The sequence below is a fragment of the Oncorhynchus nerka genome, linkage group LG19 (genome assembly GCF_034236695.1).
Source record: "Oncorhynchus nerka isolate Pitt River linkage group LG19, Oner_Uvic_2.0, whole genome shotgun sequence".
In the NCBI taxonomy this organism is placed as follows: domain Eukaryota; kingdom Metazoa; phylum Chordata; class Actinopteri; order Salmoniformes; family Salmonidae; genus Oncorhynchus; species Oncorhynchus nerka.
This window is the reverse complement of record NC_088414.1, coordinates 8134323-8158253: the sequence shown is the minus strand read 5'-3', so window position 1 is coordinate 8158253 and position 23931 is coordinate 8134323. Positions and strand designations below refer to the sequence as shown.

At 41.9% G+C, this 23931-nt stretch overlaps 1 protein-coding gene across 2 annotated transcripts; it reads left to right on the top strand.

Moving 5' to 3' along the window:
• The first annotated feature begins 661 nt into the window (after nucleotides 1–661).
• On the top strand, nucleotides 662–23364 carry LOC115147157 (interleukin-6 receptor subunit beta-like). Of its 2 annotated transcripts, XM_029689206.2 has the most exons (16): nucleotides 663–1205; nucleotides 1522–1575; nucleotides 5279–5335; nucleotides 5445–5568; nucleotides 5733–5893; nucleotides 6069–6214; nucleotides 7523–7664; nucleotides 7808–7890; nucleotides 8055–8259; nucleotides 16964–17143; nucleotides 17308–17439; nucleotides 17711–17872; nucleotides 18276–18419; nucleotides 18521–18614; nucleotides 18740–18821; nucleotides 18946–23364. In XM_029689206.2, exons 1-16 carry the CDS (start codon nucleotides 1166–1168, stop codon nucleotides 19342–19344), a joined length of 2205 nt encoding a protein of 734 aa, XP_029545066.2. In that variant the 5' UTR covers nucleotides 663–1165; the 3' UTR covers nucleotides 19345–23364. The 2 variants fall into 2 exon arrangements, with proteins under 2 accessions (XP_029545065.2, XP_029545066.2); XM_029689205.2 differs by having other exon boundaries at nucleotides 662–1575.
• Nucleotides 23365–23931: the final 567 nt, after the last annotated feature.

Here is a 23931-nt window from a genome sequence, read left to right as displayed (position 1 = left end):
ATTTGATTTGATAGTAACAAGACCTTAGAACAGGTCAGATCTATTAACCTTGTCCCCTGTCTCAATTGCTGAGAGAGAACCAGCTGGATGACATTAGGTCTGTATCGGTAGGTATATTGTAAGTAAGTGAACAATATATAACAGTTGAAAGGTCAACTTCCCTATTTTGGCCTATTTTTGTGTATACCCTTCATGTTGCGGTAGATTACTTTCTGACTGAGGTCATGAAGTCCAGTAGGGGCCTCTTCATGCTAACTGAAGCCTGTGAAGTGTGAATATGCCTCTTCCTGTGTGTGCTCACTGTAAGGACAGTTCAGCCCGGAACATTTTTAATTTTTAAAACTTTATTTAACTAGGCAAAGTCAGTTTAAGAACAAATTCTTATTTTCAATGACGGTCTAGGAACAGTGGGTTAACTGCCTGTTCAGGGGCAGAACGATAGATTTGTACCTTGTCAGCTCGGGGATTTGAACTTGCAACCTTCCGGTCACTAGTCCAACACTCTAACCACTAGGCTACCCTGCTGCCCCAGTAGCCTACAGTAGGCCAGTGGAGGCTGGTGGGAGGAGGCTGATGGGAGGAGCTATAGGAAGACGGGCCCATTGTAATGGCTGGAAGGGTATAAATGGAAGAGTCAAACATGTGGTTTCCAATTTGGTGAAGTGAGTAGTAGATAATTATGACTGTAAGCAATTTGAGTTAAACTTTTTTTTGTACACTTTAAGCACTTGCCCCTGCAAAGGTCTGTGCAAAGCTGTGACGCTCAGTGTTGTGTTATTAGTGGGTATTTGTTGTTTTTCAGAGAATTGCGATTACAATTCCTTGAAAGCAGAGAGAGAACTTGTTAGAAATCCTGAAATAGCTGAAACTTGGGCTATTTCTTTGTCTGAGTAACACTCAGTTCATACCAGTCATTTGTTCTGAATAGAAAAGAGAAGTCAACTCATCCAGATAGAAAAAAATTAAAATCTTTCTCTTGCTCTCTTTCTGTGGGCTTGCGCATGTGGGTGGTGAGCGAACATGAATGGTTAGCTACTGCTCACAAGCCACTTCAAAACCACACAGACCTTCTTGGCTGTCAGACAAAACCAGTCAGACATAAAATATGGCTATGAATGTGATGCTGTGAATTGGAGCTCTATTCTATGAGACACAAAGACCAACAATGCATTTTCTGCACAAACCTCTGCCCTACTTACTCTTTGGTAAGTACTTTTCTTCTCATTTTGTGTTAGAACATTTTACAGAACATTTAAAAATCTCCACATTAATTCTGTAAAAGTCGAAAGACTACATCTAAGAAATCTACATTTCCAGCACACGGTGTATCCCATCCTCTATTCCCCAATCTACTGTATGTCAATGAGGTTGTCTTTTGAACTATTTCCTCATTCTATACTCCTCCACTCAGTATATCTAATTTTGAGTAAGCAGGTGTCCCAGGAATGATGACGATCTTCGATTATCTGTTACTGCTGTCTTGGTTACTGCTGTCTTGGTTACTGCTGTCCCTTTTTTTAGGTGTTCTCTTTGAATATTTTACCACACTCTGTTCCCCTCTCCAAGTTTCTCCAGGTATGTTTGAACTATTCTTAAATAATGGCTTCCAGACAAAACACTGTTTAAAACCAAACATAAATGCAAAGGCATGCATATATAGTGACATAGTGCATATATATATGCACTATGTGTGTGTACATACACATATGTAGGTCCAGTGTTTTTGGGGGGAGGGGATAACGTTAAAAGTAAGAAATGTGTTTTAATCAGTTTTGTGGAGTAGTGAACTACATGAAGTTCAAATAGTAATTATAATGCATTTTGCAGTAGCTTGGTGCTAAATTAACTAAACTAAAAACTTGGCAGTGTTTTCAGTAGTTCATTACTTTTGTGCCATGTAGCGGTGAAGCTAACTACTGGATCTACCTATTGCTATTTTGCAAAAAGAGAAGAATATATGGGTGAAATAGGCAATCATTTTCTTTGTTTTTCGGCATCAGACCTGCTTAATTCTCACTTGACACATAGTTTTTGTCTTTATTAATAGGCTAAACAACATACTGAGTTATCACTTGATCCCAGAGTGATCTGTTCTTGCAATTTGTATTCTATGACATTGTAGATTTAGATATTATTATTTTCCCCGAAGTAGCGTACTACTATTTGAAAGTATCTTTAGTTAAGTAAACTATTTTTATCTTAAGGGTAGCTTTAGTGTAGCTTAACTTCTTCAAGTGTGAAGTAATTATTAAACTCAGCAAAAAAAGAAACGTCCCTTTTCAGGACTCTGTCTTTCAAAGATAATTCGTAAAAATCCAAATAACTTCACAGATCTTCATTGTAAAGGGTTTAAACACTGTTTCCCATGCTTGTTCAATTAACCATAAATAATTAATGAACATGCACCTGTGGAATGGTCGTTAACAGGTAGGCAATTAAGGTCACAGTTATGAAAACTTAGGACACTAAAGAGGCCTTTCTACTGATTTTGAAAAACACCAAAAGAAAGGTGCCCAAGGTCCCTGCTCATCTGCGTGAACATGCCTTAGGCATGCTGCAAGGAGGCCTGCAGATGAGGACTGCAGATGTGGCCAGGGCAATGTTCGTACTGTGAGACACCTAAGTCAGTGCTACAGGGAGACAGTACGGACAGCTGATCATTCTCGCAGTGGCAGAGCACGTGTAACAACACTTGCACAGGATCGGTACATCCAAACAGCACACATGCGGGGCAGGTACAGGATGGCAACAACAACTGCCCGAGTTACACCAGGAACGCACAATCCCTCCATCAGTGCTCAGACTGTCCGCAATAGGCTGAGAGAGGCTGTACTGAGGGCTTGTAGAACTGCAGGTCCTCACCAGACATCACCGGCAACAACGTCGCCCATGGGCACAAACCCACCATTGCTGGACCAGACGACTGGCAAAAGTGGTCTTCACTGACGAGTCGTGGTTTTGTCTCACCAGGGGTGATGGTCAGATTTGTGTTTATCATCGAAGGAATGAGCGTTACACCGAGGCCTGTACTCTCGATTTGGAGGTGGAGAGTCCGTCATGGTCTGGGGCGGTGTGTCACAGCATCATCGGACTGAGCTTGTTGTCATTGCAGGCAAGACATCCTCCTCCCTCATGTGGTACCCTTCCTGCAGGCTCATCCTGGCATGACCCTCCAGCATGACAATGCCACAAGCCATACTGCTCGTTCTGTGCATGATTTCCTGCAAGACAAGAATATCAGTGTTCTGCCATGGCCAGCGAAGAGCCCGGATCTCAATCCCATTGAGCACGTCTGGGACCTGTTGGATCAGATGGTGAGGGCTAGGGCCATTCCCCTCACAAATGTCTGGGAACTTGCAGGTGCCTTGGTGGAAGAGTGGGGTAACATCTCACAGCAAGAACTGGAAAATCTGGTGCAGTCCATGAGGAGGTGCACTGCAGTACTTAGTATCTGGTGTGGCCACTAGCTGCATTGACTGTTACTTTTAATTTTGACCCCCCCTTTGTTCAGGGACAGATTATTCCATTTCTGTTAGTCACATGTCTGTGGCACTTGTTCAGTTTGTCTCAGTTGTTGAATCTTGTTATGTTCATACAAATACTTACACATCAAGGCGGTGGCCCGTTCCTGTAGGTTCATGCTCTACAACATCCTCAGAGTACGACCCTGCCTCACACAGGAAGCGGCGCAGGTCCTAATCCAGGCACTCGTCATCTCCCGTCTGGATTACTGCAACTCGCTGTTGGCTGGGCTCCCTGCCTGTGCCATTAAACCCCTACAACTCATCCAGAACGCCGCAGCCCGTCTGGTGTTCAACCTTCCCAAGTTCTCTCACGTCACCCCGCTCCTCCGCTCCCTCCACTGGCTTCCAGTTGAAGCTCGCATCCGCTACAAGACCATGGTGCTTGCCTGCGGAGCTGTGAGGGGAACGGCACCTCAGTACCTCCAGGCTCTGATCAGGCCCTACACCCAAACAAGGGCACTGCGTTCATCCACCTCTGGCCTGCTCGCCTCCCTACCACTGAGGAAGTACAGTTCCCGCTCAGCCCAGTCAAAACTGTTCGCTGCTCTGGCCCCCCAATGGTGGAACAAACTCCCTCACGACGCCAGGACAGCGGAGTCAATCACCACCTTCCGGAGACACCTGAAACCCCACCTCTTTAAGGAATACCTAGGATAGGATAAAGTAATCCTTCTCACCCCCCTTAAAAGATTTAGATGCACTATTGTAAAGTGGCTGTTCCACTGGATGTCATAAGGTGAACGCACCAATTTGTAAGTCGCTCTGGATAAGAGCGTCTGCTAAATGACTTAAATGTAAATGTTAAATGTAAGTTTGCTGAAAATAAACGCAGTTGACAGTGAGAGGACGTTTCTTTTTTTGCTGAATTTAGTTTGGTAAACTATGATTTGAAAGTAGCTTACCCAACACTTGTTTTAGTTGACCCATCACACTCTTGCATGATTTCTGCAACAAAGCTGATCTTATTGTTGGCATTAGAGTAGGCACCCAAAGGACATGGGTGTGGACCCATGTTCCTGTAAGTGTGGTCTGGAAACTATGGTAAAAGCACAACAAGATTTATATGGTAGCGCTGTTACGGTAACACTGTTTCCTTTGTACAAAGTAGTTATTGCATCACCGTATACAGCGTACCTAGTATCTAAAGAGAGTTGTCATGGAAATTCTTACACAGGGACACTCAAAGTCAATCTTAAATTCATTTTTGTTTATTTGTCTGCGCTGGAGAGGTAACAACCAACTCAATGCACCATAGTAGACCATGTCAGAAACCTCTGCCAGTGCAGTCCCAACAGTTGTCTTATATACGGCTATACACAGAACTTATATTTTGCATAATTACTTAATCCTTACCGGTTTGATCTATTCATGTGACCGACCAATACTGTTTCATAACATTTGACAGACCAACACCTCACGAGGTTTCTTCTCTCAAAGCCAAGATCTTGAAACTGAGATATCTTTCGTTTGTTCTCAAAACAGCATCTGGGCGTACTGCCAAATTGCAGCTGCTGATAGGTGTGATTTGTACAGCCACTTGCATGAACACAGAAATTGCTTTATAGAACAGCACATGAATAGAACACAGTAATTAGTTATAAGAATAGCACAAACATAAAAATTCCCCTTACAGGGTCTTGGAAAATGTGTACTTTATATTTTGACATAGTATCTGTTTTTTCTTCTGTTTATTTATGGTGTCACATCATTAAATCTTTTGATGCATGATGTATTGACAATACTGTACATTTCAGTGTCCTGTGGGTCCAAGAATATCTCTTCATATTACGGACACTGTGTCACATCCCAAGGTAATGACAGAACCATTCCAACTACTAAGATTTTGTTCAGATGCAGTTGAGAGGGTTGATACATCTTTATTGTGACAATCTAGTTGCTCTTTTGAACCTTTCTTTTCAGAGGGAGTCCGTGAATTAGTTTGCTTTGTACCTCTGGGCTTCAATAGGAATGGCTGGGAATGTGTGTGGACACCTAGAAAGCATCTTGTCTACCAAACACACAGATACACACTCATCATAGAACAGTAAGTAGTATCAACAGAATTCAATAGCACAGTAATTTAATGTCTCTCTATGGTTGCACTGTATCATTTGATTGTTTGCAGTGTAGACTAGACAAAATAGCAAAACATATACATGAAATAAATAATAAAATACTAAATCCTATTCAATTTGATATTCTTCACAGGAAAATGATTCACTCTTGCAAAATGTATGCAAACATATCAGGGACATCTCAGACTTTGAATAATCTGTCTAAAAAGCGCAACATGACGGCTCATGTGTTTGACGAGAGTGATCCGAAGAGCTGCACAAAGAACGTTTTCAGAGGTTCACCTCAACAATTGGGTCTGTTTATGTTAATCATATATGCATCTATTCCCTTCCATTATGTGACAGCCGGATAGCCTATGGGTTTACAGCAAGCATAAGATGTGACCAGTCCTTTTGATCTATTGCTGAATCAAAATGGAGTATAACAACGATATGTTATCACACAGCCTATGTTGTCTTAACATTGCAGTTCGATGCGGCCCTCCATCTAACGTCGACTTAAATCGCCATTCAAGACAGCTGGATATCCAGACCTCCTGGAGGAAGGAGGAGAACAAATATGTTGCGCTGTACTCTGTGAGGTACAAGGACCTGAAGAGCCAGTCATGGAAAGAGGTGGGCTTTAAAAGTCAGATCTGAAAAGGTACTGGCTACATGCAGCTCATAAAGAGATGCAGGTAATTGCCAAAATAAAGCAAACACTTGAGCAACTGGGCAACCACACACTTGTGGTTCCTGAGTTTATTAAGCAATTAACATCCCATCATGCTTTGAGTCATGTATACAAGTATCCCATTATTTTGGCTACCATGGCTAGAAGAAGACTTTGAAAAGGGGACCCCAAAGGACCATAGGGGGCTTAAATGATGTGTGTGTGTGCGCTTTTGGTTTTACTACCCTTCTGGGGACCAGAAGTCATCACAAGGATAATAAAACAATGAACATTTGGACAAGCGGGGACATTTTGCCAGTCCCCAAAAGGAAAAAGGCTATTTTAGGCTTAGTGGTTAGGTTTAGAGGTACAGTTATGATTATAATTAGAGTTAGGGGTTAGGGTTAAGAGTTAGGGGTTAGGGTTAAGAGTTAGGGACTAGGGATAAGAGTTAGGGATTAGGGTTAAGAGTTAGGGATTAGGGTTAAGAGTTAGGGGTTAGGGTTAAGAGTTAGGGGTTAGGGTTAAGAGTTAGGGGTTAGGGTTAAGAGTTAGGGGTTAGGGTTAAGAGTTAGGGGTTAGGGTTAAGAGTTAGGGATAGGCTAGGGATAGAATTAGAGATATGGGTTAGGATTAGTAAAAATAGGATTTTGAATGGGAATCAATTGTTTGGTTCCCACAAGGATAGTAAAACAATCAATCAAGCATGTGTGTGTGTGTGTGTGTGTGTGTGTGTGTGTGTGTGTGTGTGTCTCAGTCACCAGATCGAAACCCAATTGAACCCTTATGGGTGCCTGAGAAAGCATTTTCCACCACCATCAACAAAACACCAAATTATGGAATTTCCCATGGAAGAATTGTGTCGCATCTCTCCAATAGAGTTCCAGAGACTAATGGAATCTATGCCAAGGCACATTGATGCTGTTCTGGTGGCTCGTGGTGGCCCAACGCCCTATTAAGACACTTTATGTTGGGGTTTCCTTTATTTTGGCCGTTATAAAATAGATTATAGACAAACTGGCATGAATAGTGAAACTCTTGGGGCCAGTTCCCAGGTCACAAAATAAGACTAGTCCTGAACACAGATTAAGCCTAGTCATTGGAGAATCTTCATTGAAAGTTCACTTCAGTCCAGGATTAGGTCTAATCTGTGTCCGGGAAATCTAACCTAGTTGTCCAAGACTGGAGAAGACCATGTAGGATATACAACTTTACACTGTTTTTTTCTCTCAAGGTATACTGACCTAACCTCTCATTTGTGTTCTCTATAGCCACCAGTGCAATCCAAGGATAGCAATAGGTGCACTCTGGGTAATCTTAACTCCTCACTGTCCTATGTGGTGCAAATACAGTGTGTGGCCAACGACAAATGTACCCAGTGCCCCTGGAGCAAGAATTTCACTGTTCCACCTGGTGAGTTTAGCTTTGACCTAAAGCTGCAATTTAGAAATCTTCAATGGTCTTACCAAAAATAGTCAATCAATTCTCTACTCTACTGATCTACTGACGTTCAACACCGAAAAAGCAAAGTGTCCATTTCTTTCAATCTTTTTTAGAACTTACTGATAAGCCTGTCATTAAGATGGTAGAAGATTTTCCACAAACCAAAGGAAGTAGATTAGTGATCATAAAATGGAAGGTAACTTATACAATACTATGTTTGTTAGTTAACCTGCATGCTTCATAAACACAATATCTACAACAGCTGTAATACAATAGTTTATTGCACTACACTATACGTGACACATGTTGTATAAATCTATGGGCAGGCCTGTAACCTTGCACCGACAATTTGCATTCCAGTTTGCAGCCAGTGAGTTAGCGGAGGGCTACAGTGTGACAGTGGGGAAGGCCTCAGGAGAGGACCCCATTGAGGCCTTCAACACCAGCAGGACCCTACTCCGACTGGCCCTGTCTCACTCAGCCTACCACCTCACCATCACAGCCTTCAACAAGGCGGGGAACTCACCTGCAGCACAAAGGACTATACCTCCACTGGACGACAAAGGTAGAAATAGCTACCGTAGCTACCGTTATCTACCGTTATATAGCTACCGTAGCTACCGTTATCTAAGCTACCGTTATCTAAGCTACCGTTATCTACCGTTATATAGCTACCGTAGCTACCGTTATCTACCGTTATATAGCTACCGTAGCTACCGTTATCTACCGTTATATAGCTACCGTAGCTACCGTTATATAGCTACCGTAGCTACCGTTATCTAAGCTACCGTTATCTACCGTTATATAGCTACCGTAGCTACCGTTATATAGCTATCGTAGCTACCGTTATCTACCTTTATATAGCTACCGTTATATAGCTACCGTTATCTAGCTACCGTAGCTACCGTTATCTACCGTTATATAGCTACCGTTATCTACCATTATATAGCTACCGTTATCTACCATTATATAGCTACCGTTATCTACCGTTATCTACCATTATATAGCTACCGTTATCTACCGTTATATAGCTACCGTTATCTACCGTTATATAGCTACCGTAGCTACCGTTATATAGCTACCGTAGCTACCGTTATCTACCGTTATATAGCTACCGTAGCTACCGTTATCTACCGTTATATAGCTACCGTAGCTACCGTTATATAGCTACCGTAGCTACCGTTATCTACCGGTATATAGCTACTGTAGCTACCGTTATCTACCGTTATATAGCTACCGTTATCTACCATTATATAGCTACCGTTATCTACCGTTATATAGCTACCGTAGCTACCGTTATATAGCTACCGTTATCTACCGTTATATAGCTACCGTTATCTACCGTTATATAGCTACCGTAGCTACCGTTATATAGCTACCATAGCTACCGTTATCTACCGTTATATAGCTACCGTAGCTACCGTTATATAGCTACCGTTATCTACCGTTATATAGCTACCGTAGCTACCGTTATCTACCGTTATATAGCTACCGTAGCTACCGTTATCTACCATTATATAGCTACCGTTATATACCGTTATATAGCTACCGTAGCTACCGTTATCTACCGTTATATAGCTACCGTAGCTACCGTTATATAGCTACCGTAGCTACCGTTATCTACCGTTATATAGCTACCGTAGCTACCGTTATCTAAGCTACCGTTATCTACCGTTATATAGCTACCGTAGCTACCGTTATATAGCTACCGTAGCTACCGTTATATAGCTACCGTTATATAGCTACCGTTATCTACCGGTATATAGCTACTGTAGCTACCGTTATCTACCGTTATATAGCTACCGTAGCTACCGTTATCTACCATTACCCTCCAATATCGGGATCATACACTCAGGCCATGTTAGGATTTATTAACTATTTTTGCCTGAAGTATTATTAGTTAAGTTCAGTTTTTGCATCGGAAATGATTTACTAGTTGCTCTCCTGCTTAACAGTACACTGTTAAAATTATGTGTTTTGTAACATTAAAACTAGAGGCAACTGAGCTGCCCCCCCAGTGTTGAGACGAAACCTTAACTTTGCTGGAGTTTTGAAACGCATGGGTGTAAGGGGTTATGAGACATTTACATTTACATTTAAGTCATTTAGCAGACGCTCTTATCCAGAGCGACTTACAAATTGGTGCTTTCACCTTATGACATCCAGTGGAACAGCCACTTTACAATAGTGCATCTAAGTCTTTTAAGGGGGGTGAGAAGAATTACTTTATCCTATCCTAGGTATTCCTTAAAGAGGTGGGGTTTCAGGTGTCTCCGGAAGGTGGTGATTGACTCCGCTGTCCTGGCGTCGTGAGGGAGTTTGTTCCACCATTGGGGGGCCAGAGCAGCGAACAGTTTTGACTGGGCTGAGCGGGAACTGTAGACATATTTAACATGTACTTAACCATTCACCCTAAAGTGTTCGGAACCACGACACGGTGTGTTGTAACACCACTTAATCAAGAGTTGTGCAACACCTTGCAACAGACTAACGCGTAAAAGGTTGACAACACTATTATGGTGCATAATTAGAACCCTTCTATTTTGGTGTCATTTCCTCTCTCCAAAGCTCCTAAGCATGGTGTTTTGTATTATGGTGTTTTGAATCCAAACAATGTAAATGGGAGTCTAGTTGAGTGAATTCCTTTTCTGTTGTCATTGCCACATACTTTCTTAGATTGTTTTGGAGAGTTTTACCTGAACGTTTGGTGTGTTCTTTCCTGAGATCGTGAAGGACCTGAATACAGTGGTGGCGCACACAAACTTGCTTGTTTTTAATACTTGACCATAGAGTTCGCTAGATGGCACACCTGACTTGAGTGACCTCCCTACAAATCCATTTCCCAGACTGGGGGAATTCTAAACAGTAGGGCAGCACAGTGTTTGAAGTTCACATTTGGCCTTTAATAATGTAAAAATGAGTCTTCTGATATGGGGGCCCAAGTTCCTCACACGGTAAGTTGCTGTGTGGTTGAGTGTGTCAAATTCCAAATCAATATGCAATTACTGAATTCCTATTCAGACTTGAGATTTGAGTTGATTTAACATGGACTTAAACATGTTTTGACTTAAGTCCATGTTTTATTGAGTCCATGCTAAGTCTACTTATCTCAAGTCTGAATTGGGTACCCCATGTGCTGAATGTAACAAGGGTGGTTCAGCACAACAGTTTAGTCCTACAGACTGGCTGAGTAGACTAAGGGAGTGTTTTGATAAGCAGGAGACCTGGGTTCACATCAATCTTCTCACATAAAGGCATACTTTATACATGTTAACTCATGTTATCCCTGCTATAACTTACATAGCCATAAACAGTATGAATGTAACATCATTTATAATTTCACAATGGGCCTGGCAACTGTAGCCTATAATTAGTGCCCTAGGAAAAGTATTCAATTCCCAGTCTTGACCCATTTTGATCCCACTTTAAACGAGGTGCCGCTTATAAAGGTTTCATAAAGCCTTCATAAGCACTACATAAAACAAAATTGGATTTTATGTGTTCACAACAATGCATAAACCACATCAGAGGATGACTAGTGTAGTCAGCGCACATGTGATGTGATTCGGCCATGATACCATATATACATTCTACTGACCCTACTGAGAATTCCTTACAATACTTTTACTGTAGCACCCAGAATAGTTATTGCTCTTATAGGCTGACCAGACAGCTCGCGTTGCAAAATAAATGTAGAAATCCATGTTATTCAATTATTGCACCCACACTGCTCCCGTCTGCAGGGCTAAAATAGAAGTCGTTCCTATTTCTGACACAGATCACACTGCAAGTCCTGCCTCTCGTGGTACCCACGTGCCATCTCCTCATTGGTTATACCCATGTGGGTGATTGAAAGACGTAATGTTTTGCCAGTTGTCGTGGTAATACTATGAAAGTGTAGATGCCAATCACCAGATAAGTTCAAAGATGAAAAAGCCTAGAAGGAGGAGAGAGGACTAGAAATGATTCGGTTGTGTGGATTAATTGTCGGAGTAGAGGTCCTTGTGCATTTCAGGTAAAATAACAACTCAATGTTTATATCCCAGGACAAATTAGCTAGCAACAGCAAGCTTGCTATATAGGACAAATTAGTTAGAAAGTGCAAGCTAACTTGCTAAATTGCCATACATTATTAATGCTTTTTGACCTGTCCCCAAATTAATGTAATTGTTTCAGAGTTTGTTTTGATATTTTAACCTGCGTGTCGTGATCACGTTTGGTGTAGGGGGACAAAATTAATGTATGTATGATAGCGCACGATGGCGCACGTGCACAGCCGGTTTGGGTTCCGTGTAAATCTATATGTATTCCATATTCCAAGGAAGTAGCTACTCTTCCTGGGGTCCAGCAAAATTAAGACAGTTTATACCATTTTAAAAACATTACCATACTTTCACAACACACTGTGTGCCCTCAGGCCCCTACTCCACCATTTCCACATATCTACAGTACAAAATCTGTGTGTGTGTACGCATGTGTCTGTGCCTGGTTTGTGTTACTTCACAGTCTGTTATATAAGGTGCATATGTAACTGTCTTTTCAATCGAATTTAATTGCTTACATCAGTTACTTGATGTGGAATCAGTTACTGAGTTCCATGTAGTCATGGCTTTATGTAGTACTGTGTGCCTCCCATAGTCTGTTCTGAACTTGGAGACTGAAGAGACCTCTTTTTCCCTTTTTGTGGCACCTAACCACATGACTGAACAGTAGTCCAGGTGCGACAAACCTAGGGCCTGTAGGACCTGCCTTGTTGATAGTGTTGTTAAGAATGTAGAGCAGCGCTTTATTATGGACAGACTTCTCCCCATCTTAGCTACTGTTGTATCAATATGTTTTGACCATGACAGTACAATCCAGGGTTACTCCAAGTAGTTTAGTCACCTCAACTTGCTAAATTTCCACATTATTTCCTCAATTTCCACATTATTTCTTACAATGTTTAAGTTTAAGGCTTAGTGAATGATTTGTCCCAAATACAACACTTTTAGTTTTAGAAATATTTAGGACTAACTTCCTTGCCACCCACTTGAAACTAACTGCAGCTCTTTGTTAAGTGCGGCAGGGTGGCCTACTGGTTAGAGTGTTGGACTAGTAACCGCAAGGTTGCAAGTTCGAATCCCCGAGCTGACAAGGTACAAATCTGCCATTCTGCCCCTGAACAGGCATTTAACCCACTAGGCCGTCATTGAAAATAAGAATTTGTTCTTAACTGACTTGCCTAGTAAAATAAAGGTAAAAAAGTGTTGAGTCATCTGTATACACAGACACACTGGCCTTACTCAAAGTCAGTGGCATGTCATTAGTAAAGATTTTAAAAAGTAAAGGACAGCTGCCCTGGGGAATTCCTGATTCAACCTGGATTATGTTGGAGAGGCTTCCATTAAATAACGCCCTCAGGAAACTCTTTATCCACAATATAGCAGGGGGTGTAAAGCCATAACACATGTTTTTCCGGCAGCAGACTAATGTCAAAAGCTGCACTGAAGTCAAACAAAATAGCCCCCACAATATTTTTATCATCAATTTCTCTCAGCCAATCATCAGTCTATTTGTGTAAGTGCTGTGCTTGTTGAATGTTCTTCCGTATAAGCATGCTGAAAGTTTGTTTATGGTAAAATAGCATTGTATCTGGTCAAACACAATTTTTCCCCAAAGTTTACTAAGGGTTGGTAGCAGGCTAATTGGTATTTGAGCCAGTAAAGGGGGCTTAGGCAGCGGAATGACTTTTGCTTCCCTCCAAACCTGGGGCACACACTTTCTAGGAGGCTTAAATTGAAAATATGGCAAATAGGAGTGGAAATATCATCTGTTATGTCCTAAGTCATTTTCCATCCAAGTTGTCAGACCCTAATGGCTTGTCAATGTTGATAGACAACAATAATTTGTTCACCTCTTTCACAATCACTTTACTGAACTCAAAATTGCAATGCTTGTCTTTCATAATTTGGTCAGATATACTTGGATGTGTAGTGTCAGCGTTTGTTGCTGACATGTCATGCCTCAGTTTGCTAATCTTCACAATTAAAGAAATCATTAAAGTAGTTGTCAATGACAGTTGGTTTTGTGATGAATGTTTTTACACTGCTGCTACTCTCTGTTTATTATCTATGCAGGGTCACGTTACCCCTACCTACATGTACAAATTACCTCAATTACCTCGACTAACCTATACCCCCACACATTGACTCGGTAACGGTACCCCCTATATGTAGCCTCGCTATTGTTATTTTATTGTGCAACATTTTTTACTTTAGTTTATTTAGTAAATATTTTCATGAAACTGCATTGTTATTTAAGGGCTTGTAAGTAAACATTTCACGGTCACTTTTCTACTGTTATGTGGGGGACTTTTATTTAGAACATTTCAGAAATTCCATGAGCCAGAAGTACTTTTGTAGTGTTGCTGACGAGAAGCAGATCATGTGATGAGTTCGCAAATCAAAGACCCACTTGGACAGCAAAAAACAAGTAAGTTAGCCTTTTATTTATTGCAATTTAAATTTGTTTGTTGTAGTTCAGTGTTGAATTAGATTGCATACTGTAGCTACCTCAATCGTTATTTCGGTGACTTCACAGCAATTGATAGCCAAGATTTTGCTAGCGAGCAGGCTCGGCGAAATACAAATCCCCCTAGATACAACCACGTCTCACAGTCAAGTCGTGAGATTTGTAAATGAAAGAGGAAAATAATAATACCAATTGAATGGAGTTTCCCATCATCCCATTAGAGTTTCTGGCGCAGCACAGAAATTACCTTATTCAGATGGTGTGACAAAGGCATTTCCTAACAGAACTGCTAACTTTCTTTATTGTTACTTTTAAGGTTGGAACCAACATGCAGTACCTCCAGCAGGAAGATAGGCAAGAACCATTCGTCTGCCAGCTCAAGGACAAGCTACACTATTCACAGCCCTGTGTAATGTTCGATGTAATTGATGGACTTTTTGAAACTTCATTTATTTGTATTGTTTAAAAAATGTACAAATAAAAGGAAATGTATGGTTTAAACAGGTCTTTAACATGTATTTGTTTTGGTTGTTAGTGATAATTCCCTAAGTGTTAATACATGTGTATATACATCATTAGGCCTTCATGTATGAGTTATGATTATGACCAAAGGGGTCTGACTTTAAAGTACAGCGTCATATGATACAAGGCATCTATGTATGTGCTATGAATGACTAAAGGAGTCGGACTTTAAATTAAGTACGACGTCATGCGATACGTTTCCCTCAGGAGACTGAAAATATTTGGCGTGGGTCCTCAGATCCTCAAAACTTTCTACAGCTGCACCATCGAGAGCATCGTGACCGGTTACATCACCACCTGGTATGGAAACTGCTCAGCATCTGACCGTAATGCGCTACAGAGTGTAGTGTATACGGCCCAGTACATCACTGGGGCCAAGCTTCCTGTCATCATGTACCTATAAAATAGGCGGTGTCAGAGTAGAGCCCATAAAACTGTCAGACTCCAGGCATCCAAGTCATAGGCTGTTTAATCTGCTACCACACGGCAAGTGGTACCGAAGTGCCAATTCTAGGACCTAAATGCTCCTTAAAAGCTTCTACCCCCCAATCCATAAGACTGCTGAACAATTAATCAAATGGCCACCGGACTATTTCATTGTTCCAGGCACATATAAGCCTGGAACATCAACTATTCAAAGTTGACCTTAGTGGGAGTGACCAGAGAATGGCTAGTTTAATGTGTTGGTCCACCAGACCATTTGGGGCAGAAGTGTCTGGGAACAAGATTAGGTGTTATGTGACTAACATGACATCACTTCAGCACAACATGTCACCCATTATAAAGCACATGTCTACATAATGGATTATGTCACATATTGGTGATTGTCACAGTCATGCCACATGTATGAACCCTTTATAAAGCATGACATACGGTTATAGGCGCTTTGCAACACATTTAACGTGCTGCTTATGAACGCTTAATGAAGCCTTAATAAGCTGAACATCATTTAAAGCGGGACCAATTAAAATATTGTCTGAAAATCATCACCAATCAATATTTACAGTATAAAGCATTTGAAAACCATTTGATTGTATAAGAGAGACACAGTCTGCCATTTGTGTTTTGATGTTGCCTGTTACATGCACTGAAACACCAACAATGGTTTTCACAAGACTCTCAAAAAACAAGGTTATACTAAGCTACATGGAACTGAAGGTCAAACTAAGGATAATTTTGCAACTTGATTTAGAATTGTAAGACCCCTTGAAGTATCTCCAAAAAATGTTGCTAAAAAATGGTATTTGCCGTTATTGCTACGAGCCCATACAAACGCATTGAATAACAGATTCACTACATGGAACAATAGATAGTCACCCCTAAAATGTCTCCAAATACAGTACCAGTCAAACGGTTGGACACACCTACTCATTCAAGGGTTGTTCTTTATTTTTACTATTTTCTACATTGTAGAATAATAGTGAGGACATGAAAACTATGAAATAACACATGAAATCATGTAGTAACCAAAAAAGTGTTGAACAAATCTAAATATATTTAATATTTCAGATTCTTCAAAGTAGCCACCCTTTGCCTTGATGATAGCTTTGCACACTCTTGGCATTCTCTCAACCAGCTTCATGACGTAATCACCTGGAATGCATTTCAATTAACATGTGTGTGCCTTGTTAAAAGTTAATTTGTGGAATTTCTTCTTTAATGCTTCACGGTGAGAACCACACATGCTGACATCATCCGTTCACCTACTCTGCGTCTCACAAAGACACGGCGGTTGGAACCAAAAATCTAAAATTTGGACTCAGACCAAAGGACAGATTTCCACCAGTCTAATGTCGATTGCACGTGTTTCTTGGGCCAAGCAAGTCTCTTCTTATTATTGGTGTCCTTTACTAGCGGTTTCTTTGCAGCAATTCGACCATGAGGCCTGACTCATGTAGTCTCCTCTGAACAGTTGGTGTTGAGATGTGTCTGTTACTTGAACTCTGAAGCATTTATTTGTGCTGCAATTTATGAGACTGGGATCTCTAATAGTTTGGGTCTTCCTTTCCTTTCTTGTGGCGCTCCTCATGAAAGCTAGTTTTTCATAGCGCTTGATGATGAAACACCACATCTCAGCTTAGGTGCACTACTTTTCATGGTTTCATGACACAATGATGGGGTTTCGAGTCTTTCTACTTTAACAGTGCTTGAAATCAGCCTGTTGAAGTGGGACATCTCAAAGACATCTCGGATGCAGGAGAAAGGACCTTTGACATTTGTTTGGCTTGTCTCTACAGACTTATATGGGAGGCTGAATGTGACATTCAATGGCAACACGTCCTTCACTGTCTCCTGGGTGGATGACCTGATCAAAACCTACTCCTGCTTCTCAGTGGAGTGGTGGAGGAGAGGAGAGAAAGCTGCTCACAAGTCCTTCTATGAGGATGAGAACAACTATGAAGTCATACACTTGGAGGGTAGGGTACATACCTCTCTCCTGCGTTAACATGAAAACAACAGTGGATTCACATATCCAGACACATTGCATATGTTTGACAGATATAAGCCGCCTACCACCAGTTTGTCCTGATGAAAGATGTTTCCCCATTTAAAACCACTCTTGTTGCTTTTTGAATTATAGAGCCATTAGAGCTGTATAAGAAGTACACCTTCACTCTGCACACGAGGCCACATAAAGAACCCTGCAACCTGAAGTTCATCAACAACAGCGAGAGCACCTACGGGAGCATCCAGTCCTTCTTCACTGAAGGATGTGAGTCTAAAATTAAACTGATTTTAAGGCCACACTCAACATCTCCTTGGGGTTGTACTACACTAAACCAGTGCTGGAGTAGAACACAAGGGGCATCTCATCGTCACACAAACACATGCCGTAAGCGCAGACACAGGCAGCCACTTCATATACTTACAAGCCGGATGCAGTACAAGTACATTACACCTTAGCACCTGTATGTCTAAATCAAACAACCCTACCAATTAGTCATCAATGCATTGCGATAAGATTCAGTGTCTTTTCCTCTCAGCCCCCATCAGTGCCCCAGGGAACATAAGCAGCAGTAATGTTAGCCAGAGTTCCATGGTGCTGGAGTGGACGGCTGTCCCCGAGGAGGACAACAGAGGTTTCCTGCTGGGCTACTTCCTCCATTACACAGAGAGGCTGCAGGACTGGACAGATACTGAACCAAGTAAGATTAATTGATGTAGTCTTTATTTGGATGCTCACAAACTGGTGCCAAGTTGATGTTGGCCCAAGAGACGTGCAGTGAGTGAGTATTCATACAGTAGAATGTGAGCAGCGTGCGACTTCTCCTACTGTCTTTTCCATGTCACACGTAGAATGTTTCATAGTTTGTGACTAATATCTGATAAATATGTACACTTCTTTTTTTATATATATATTTTTAGAAGTTAAGCCTTTCTGCACACTGACAGATATTCTCACCACCACGTCTAGTTCCCAAAAGGCCAGAGTTTAAAACGAGAACCGTTGTTGAAGTGTTAACTTCCTTAAAATGATTCTTGTGAGGTTACTACTTCTTATTCTGAATGTGTCACTGACTTTAACTATTGGTGTTCTCGCTGCAACAGACATCACTGTGGATGCTGGTTCAACCAGCTATGAGTTGGTAGACCTAAAGAGCAGTACTGTATACCGGGTCCAGTTGTCTGCCTTCACTGGTGCAGGAATGGGAGTGAGAAGCTCGGCTGCATACTTTGAAACCAAACCTGAAGGTTTGCTTGTTGATCTATCAACAGTGGTTATATTGCAAGTAACATCTCTGATATCCCACATTTTGAATGGCAGACCAGTACTGTCTTCTGTCCCTCCACAGCATCCCTGACTGTGAGTGGTGTGATAGCGGGGGCCATTGTTGGAGTAACTTTACTCTTACTGGTGGTTCATCTCGGCTCTCAGTTGTTAAAAAGGTACAGTCGTCATGTTTCTAGGTCAAAGGTGTATTTATATCTATTCGTTTTGCTTTGTTCTTAACTGTTGTCCAGTGAAATTCAAGTGATGGAATTAATTACATGTCAACGTGTTGTATTTTCAGAGCAAAGAAACTACTTTGGCCGAATATCCCCAATCCAGGTAACAGCAATGCCATCCAGAAAATAGATGGGGTCTGCGATCTGGTAAGAAAATGGTATAATTATGCAGGAGAGTTTCCTAGCATTTTTACAACATGTCTCAGATCATGCCCTGTTGCTGTTGGTTTTCTTCCACCTCCGGGACAATAAAATGGATTGATTCTCATAGGAACTCCTGGAGCTCATCAACCGACAGATGTTGAAGGAAGAAGAGGGGGACTCCAACAGTCTACACATTGTCAATGGAAGAGAAGAAATGTCTCCCGTTGGCAACCTCCATCGCAATGCTGACTCATGTCTACACCTCAACACAGACCATGGGGAGAGCCAAGGGCCTTCTCTGTCAACCATAGCCACAGACAGAGCTCAAGATCCAAATTCTGACACCATTACATCTATCCCCACAGACATGAGACAGACGGACCCTGTCCTCATCAGTACGGTGGCCCACCAGTGCCACCCGTTGGCCTTTCTAAGTGATTACACCACCATGGAACTCTTCCAACAGGCTATGCCACACTGTGTTCCAACCAATACGTCGTCATCATTGGAATCCCAGGATCAGTGAAGCCAGATCAGTCAAGCCACATCAGTCAAGCCAGATCAGTCAAGCCAGATCAGTCAATCCAGATCAGACAAGCCAGGCCAGAGTTAGATTACATCCACCAGACCCAAGGCAGCACCAGTCCATCTCTGAACACTAAGGTGTATACCATGGTTCTTTGAGAATGTTTACTGTAGATTCTAGAATCTGCTTTTCTCACTGAGATGCTGTGCAACCATTCTAGGCCTTTCTCTATGTAAACAGAGCCACCGGCTGCCATCAGTGTCACCCTGTTAACTAGCATATTCTTATGTGTTTGAGCGGTTCTGGACTGGTTCCGACTGACATTTTGGTGTAAAAAGCTCTCTGTTAACGCCGTAAGGTCCCGTGACTTATAATGCCAAAAAGCCTCATCTGCCTGTTCTCCGTATCCATTCTCTAAGCAGAGCTGACTTGAAGCGTCAGGTTTCAGACCCCATAGTTGCATAGGCAGTGAGGTGTTACATTTCTGTCCTATTCAAACAATGAATTGATTATCTCTTCCCCTGAGCCCAGCTTGGGAGATGGCAAATGAACAGTGGACAGTCTAGCGAGGCCATCCATTGTGGATTCATCTGACTGTGATATTCTCAGACGGATTTAGTGCTCTCAACACGATGGGATTGTCATAACTCTGGAATGAGAAAATGTTTAATGATGTAGGGGAACTCATAACAAACTCAAGCTGTTATCCTGTCAATACATGTATTGATAGCTGCTATGTGGTAGCCACAAGATAGTGTGTTGAGGGATTGTCCAAGAAGCAGACATTGCACAAGAGTGGCGTTGATTGACTGCTCTTTATATGAATGGGCATTTTTTTATGGTTTTAAATGAAATCATGGATTAGAAACCATTTTATTTATGTTTATGTTGTTTATGTAAACTGGCATAGTGGACCTGTTTTGGTGTTTTCTTGATGGAGGAAAACGATGTCTCAGACACCGCTGCTGAGACTTCCATAAGTGTTTAATTGGGTTGAGATCTGGTGACACACCCTTTAAAACACCCTATGCTCCTTTGAGACCCCTCTTACAAAGTCACTGAGATCTTGTCTTCTAGGCATGGTAGCCAAAATAATGGCCAACTGGACATTTTTATACATGACCCGAAGCATGATAGGATGTTAATTGCTTAATTAAGTCAGAATCCACACCTGTGAGGAAGCACCAGCTTTCAATATACTTTGAATCTCTCATTTACTTCATTTTGGCAGTTACATGTAGATACACTATATATACAAATGTGTGGACACCCCTTCAAATTAACGTGATTTGTCATTTCAGCCACACCCGTTGCTGACAGGTGTATAAAATCGAGCACACAGTTATGCAATCTCCATTGACAAACATTGTCAATAGAATGGCCTTACTGAAGAGCTCAGTGACTTTCAACGTGGCACTGTCACAGAACTGGTGGCACAGCCACCTTTCCAACAAGTCAGTTTGTCAAATTTCTGCCCTGCTAGAGCTGCCCTGGGCCAACTGTACGTGCTGTTATTGTGAGGTGGAAACGTCTAGGAGCAACAACGGCTCAGCCGCGAAGTGGTAGGGCACACAAGCTCACAGAAGGGGACCGCCGAGTGCTGGAGTGCTGAAGTGCTGTTGAACAGAACCGCTGAGTCTAAGGTACTGCAGTGCTTGAGGTGTCACTACAGACCCGGGTTCAATCCCAGGCGGTGTCACAGCCGACCGGGAGGCCCGTGAGGCGGTACACAATCCCATCGCGCTCTAGCGACTCCTTGTGGCGGGCCAGGACCCTACAAGCTGACTTGGGTCGCCAGCTGGACAGTGTTTCCTCTGATACGTTGGTGTGGCTGTTTTCCGGGTTAAGTGAGCAGTGTGTCAAGAAGCAGTGCGGCTTGGAGGGTCGTGTTTTGGAGGATGCATGGCTCTTGACCTTTGCCTCTCCCGAGTCCGTAGGGGAGTTGCAGCGATGGGACAAGACTATAACTACCAATTGGATACCAAAGAATTGGGGAGAAAAAGGGGGTAAAAGTACAAAAAAAATATATATATATGTACTTCCTCGGTTGCAACACTCACTTACGAGTTCCAAACTGCCTCTGAAGGCAACATCAGCACAACGTTTGTCGAGAGCTTCATGAAATGGGTTTCCATGTCCGAGCAGCCGCAGAGTACGTCGGCTGGAGTGGTGAAAAGCTTGGACTCTGGAGCAGTGGAAACGCATTCTCTGGAGTGAGGAATCACGCTTCACCATGTGGCAGTCTGACGGACAAATCTGGGTTAGGCGGATGCCAGGAGAACGCTACCTGCTCGAATCCATAGTGCCAGCCTTAAAGTTTAGTGGAGGAGGAATAATGGTCTGGGGCTGTTTTTCATGGTTCGGGCTAGGCCTCTTAGTTCCAGTGAAGGGAAATCTTAATGCAACAGCATACAAATACATTCTAGATGCTTCTGTGCTTCCAACTTTGTGGCAACAGTTTGGGGAAGGCCCTTTCCAGTTTCAGCATGACAATGCCCCCATGCACAAAGCAAGGTCCATACAGAAATGGTCTGTCGAGATCGGTGTGAAAGACCTTAACTTGACAGGCCTGCACAGAGCCCTGACCTCAACCCCATCAAACACCTTTTGGATGAATTGGAACGCCGACTGCGAGCCAGGCCTAATCGCCCAACATCAGTGCCCGACCTCACTAATGCTCGTGGCTGAATAGAAGCAAGTTCTTACAGCAATGTTCCAACATCTAGTGGAAATCCTTCCTATAAGAGTGCAGGCTGTTATAGCAGCAAAGGAGGGATCAACCCCCTTTTAATTCCCATGATTTTGGAAAGAGATCTATCTATTTGAATATTGATGGCAAGACCTGAAATGGTTGTCTCGCAATGATCAACAACCTATTTTAATTTTTAATTTTACCTTTATTTAACCAGGCAAGTCAGTTAAGAACAAATTCTTATTTTCAATGACGGCCTAGGAACAGTGGGTTAACTGCCTGTTCAGGGGCAGAACGACAGATTTGTACCTTGTCGGCTCAGGGGTTACTAGTCCAGCGCTCTAACCACTAGGCTACCCTGCCGCCCCAGAGGTTGAAGAATTTTGAAATTAATAAATGGGTAAATGTTGCAGGTGTGAAAAGCTCTAAAAGAGTTACCCAGAAAGACTCCCAGGTGTAATCTTTGCCAAAGGTGCTTCTACATAGTATTGACTCAGGGGTGTGAATAGTTACAGTACCAGTCAAACGTTTGGACACACCTACTCATTCAAGGGTTGTTCTTTATTTTTTACTATTTTCTACATTGTAGAATAATAATAATCAGATGACCTGGCCTCCACAATCACCTGACCTCAACCCAATTGAGATAGTTTGGGATGAGTTGGAACGCAGAGTGAAGGAAAAGCAGCCAACAAGTGCTCAGCATATGTGGGAACTCCTTCTAGACTGTTGGAAAAACATTCCAGGTGAAGCTGATTGAGAAAATGCCAAGAGTGTGCAAAGTTGTCATCAAGACAAAGGGTGGCTACTAATCTAAAATATATTTGGATTTGTTTAACACTTTTTTGGTTACTACATGATTCTATAATATGTGTTATTTCATAGTACAATGTAGAAAATAGTAAAAATAAAGAACAACCCTTGAATGACTAGGTGTGGCCAAACTTTTTTTGACTGGTACTGTATGTTTGATATATTTCTCGTAAAAATGTTTTAAAAAACAATGTTTTCACTTTGTGTTTATGGGGTATTGTGTGTAGATGGGTTAGAAAAAAAATCTATTGAATCCATTTTGAATTCAGACTGTAACACAACAAAATGTGGAATGAGTCAAGGGGTATGAATACTTTCTGAAGGCACTGTATGTATTTATTTATCCAGGGAAGTCATATTGAGATTTTTCAAATGGGCCCTGGCCAAGAAAAGCACCAAATTGTGTGAAACACAGAAATTAGAAATAGCAGGAGTCATGATAAAAAAAGGTCTTGCGCCAGCAATGTTTCTACTGTCATTAAAATCCTCAATTGTAATAAAATGGTCAAGAGTTACAGGATGATGAGACAGCATTGCTAAAAGCACTCTTGGCTAAAAAGGGCCTAAAATTGCCACTTTCATCATGATTTTCCCCAAAATTGTTTGTGATACAAATGTTAACTTTTTCAAACATCCTTCCTCCCAATTAAGTTTATATGTGAGAATTGACAGAACAATCTGAGATACCCCCCAAAAAATCCCCTCCCAGGTCGTGAAATTTCCCTCTTGCCAAACTTAGACCATGACCTTTAGCTTGCCTCACCTCAAACAAATTATTTGAACATTCTATTCTATTGCACGCCACATACTTTTTCTTGTTATTTCATACTTAAAGATTCCAAACAGACATTGCAGGCAGGTATGGGTGAGGCCTAAAACCTCTAAACTAGAGTATGGCGCAACACTGTTCAATCTACACACACATTGTACAAAACAACACTTGCAGTGACACGTCCCCATGTAAAAAATAAATTTAAAAAAGTGTTAAAAGCAGGTGTGCTGAACCCCAAGTTAGCTGCCTGCAGATTGTTATCAATTCTAGAGATGAAGAGCGGAGTTTCACAGAGATTTGATCTTTAGCG

What these genes read in the sequence shown, in the direction of transcription:
- LOC115147157 (XM_029689205.2), top strand. Translation starts at nt 1,446, where the DNA reads ATGATGACGATCTTCGATTATCTGTTACTGCTGTCTTGGTTACTGCTG. An exon ending in TAGTGATCATAAAATGGAAG is followed by an intron (nt 7,891 to 8,054) that starts GTAACTTATACA and finishes TTTGCATTCCAG; the next exon opens with TTTGCAGCCAGTGAGTTAGC. An exon ending in ACCTCCACTGGACGACAAAG is followed by an intron (nt 8,260 to 16,963) that starts GTAGAAATAGCT and finishes TTGTCTCTACAG; the next exon opens with ACTTATATGGGAGGCTGAAT.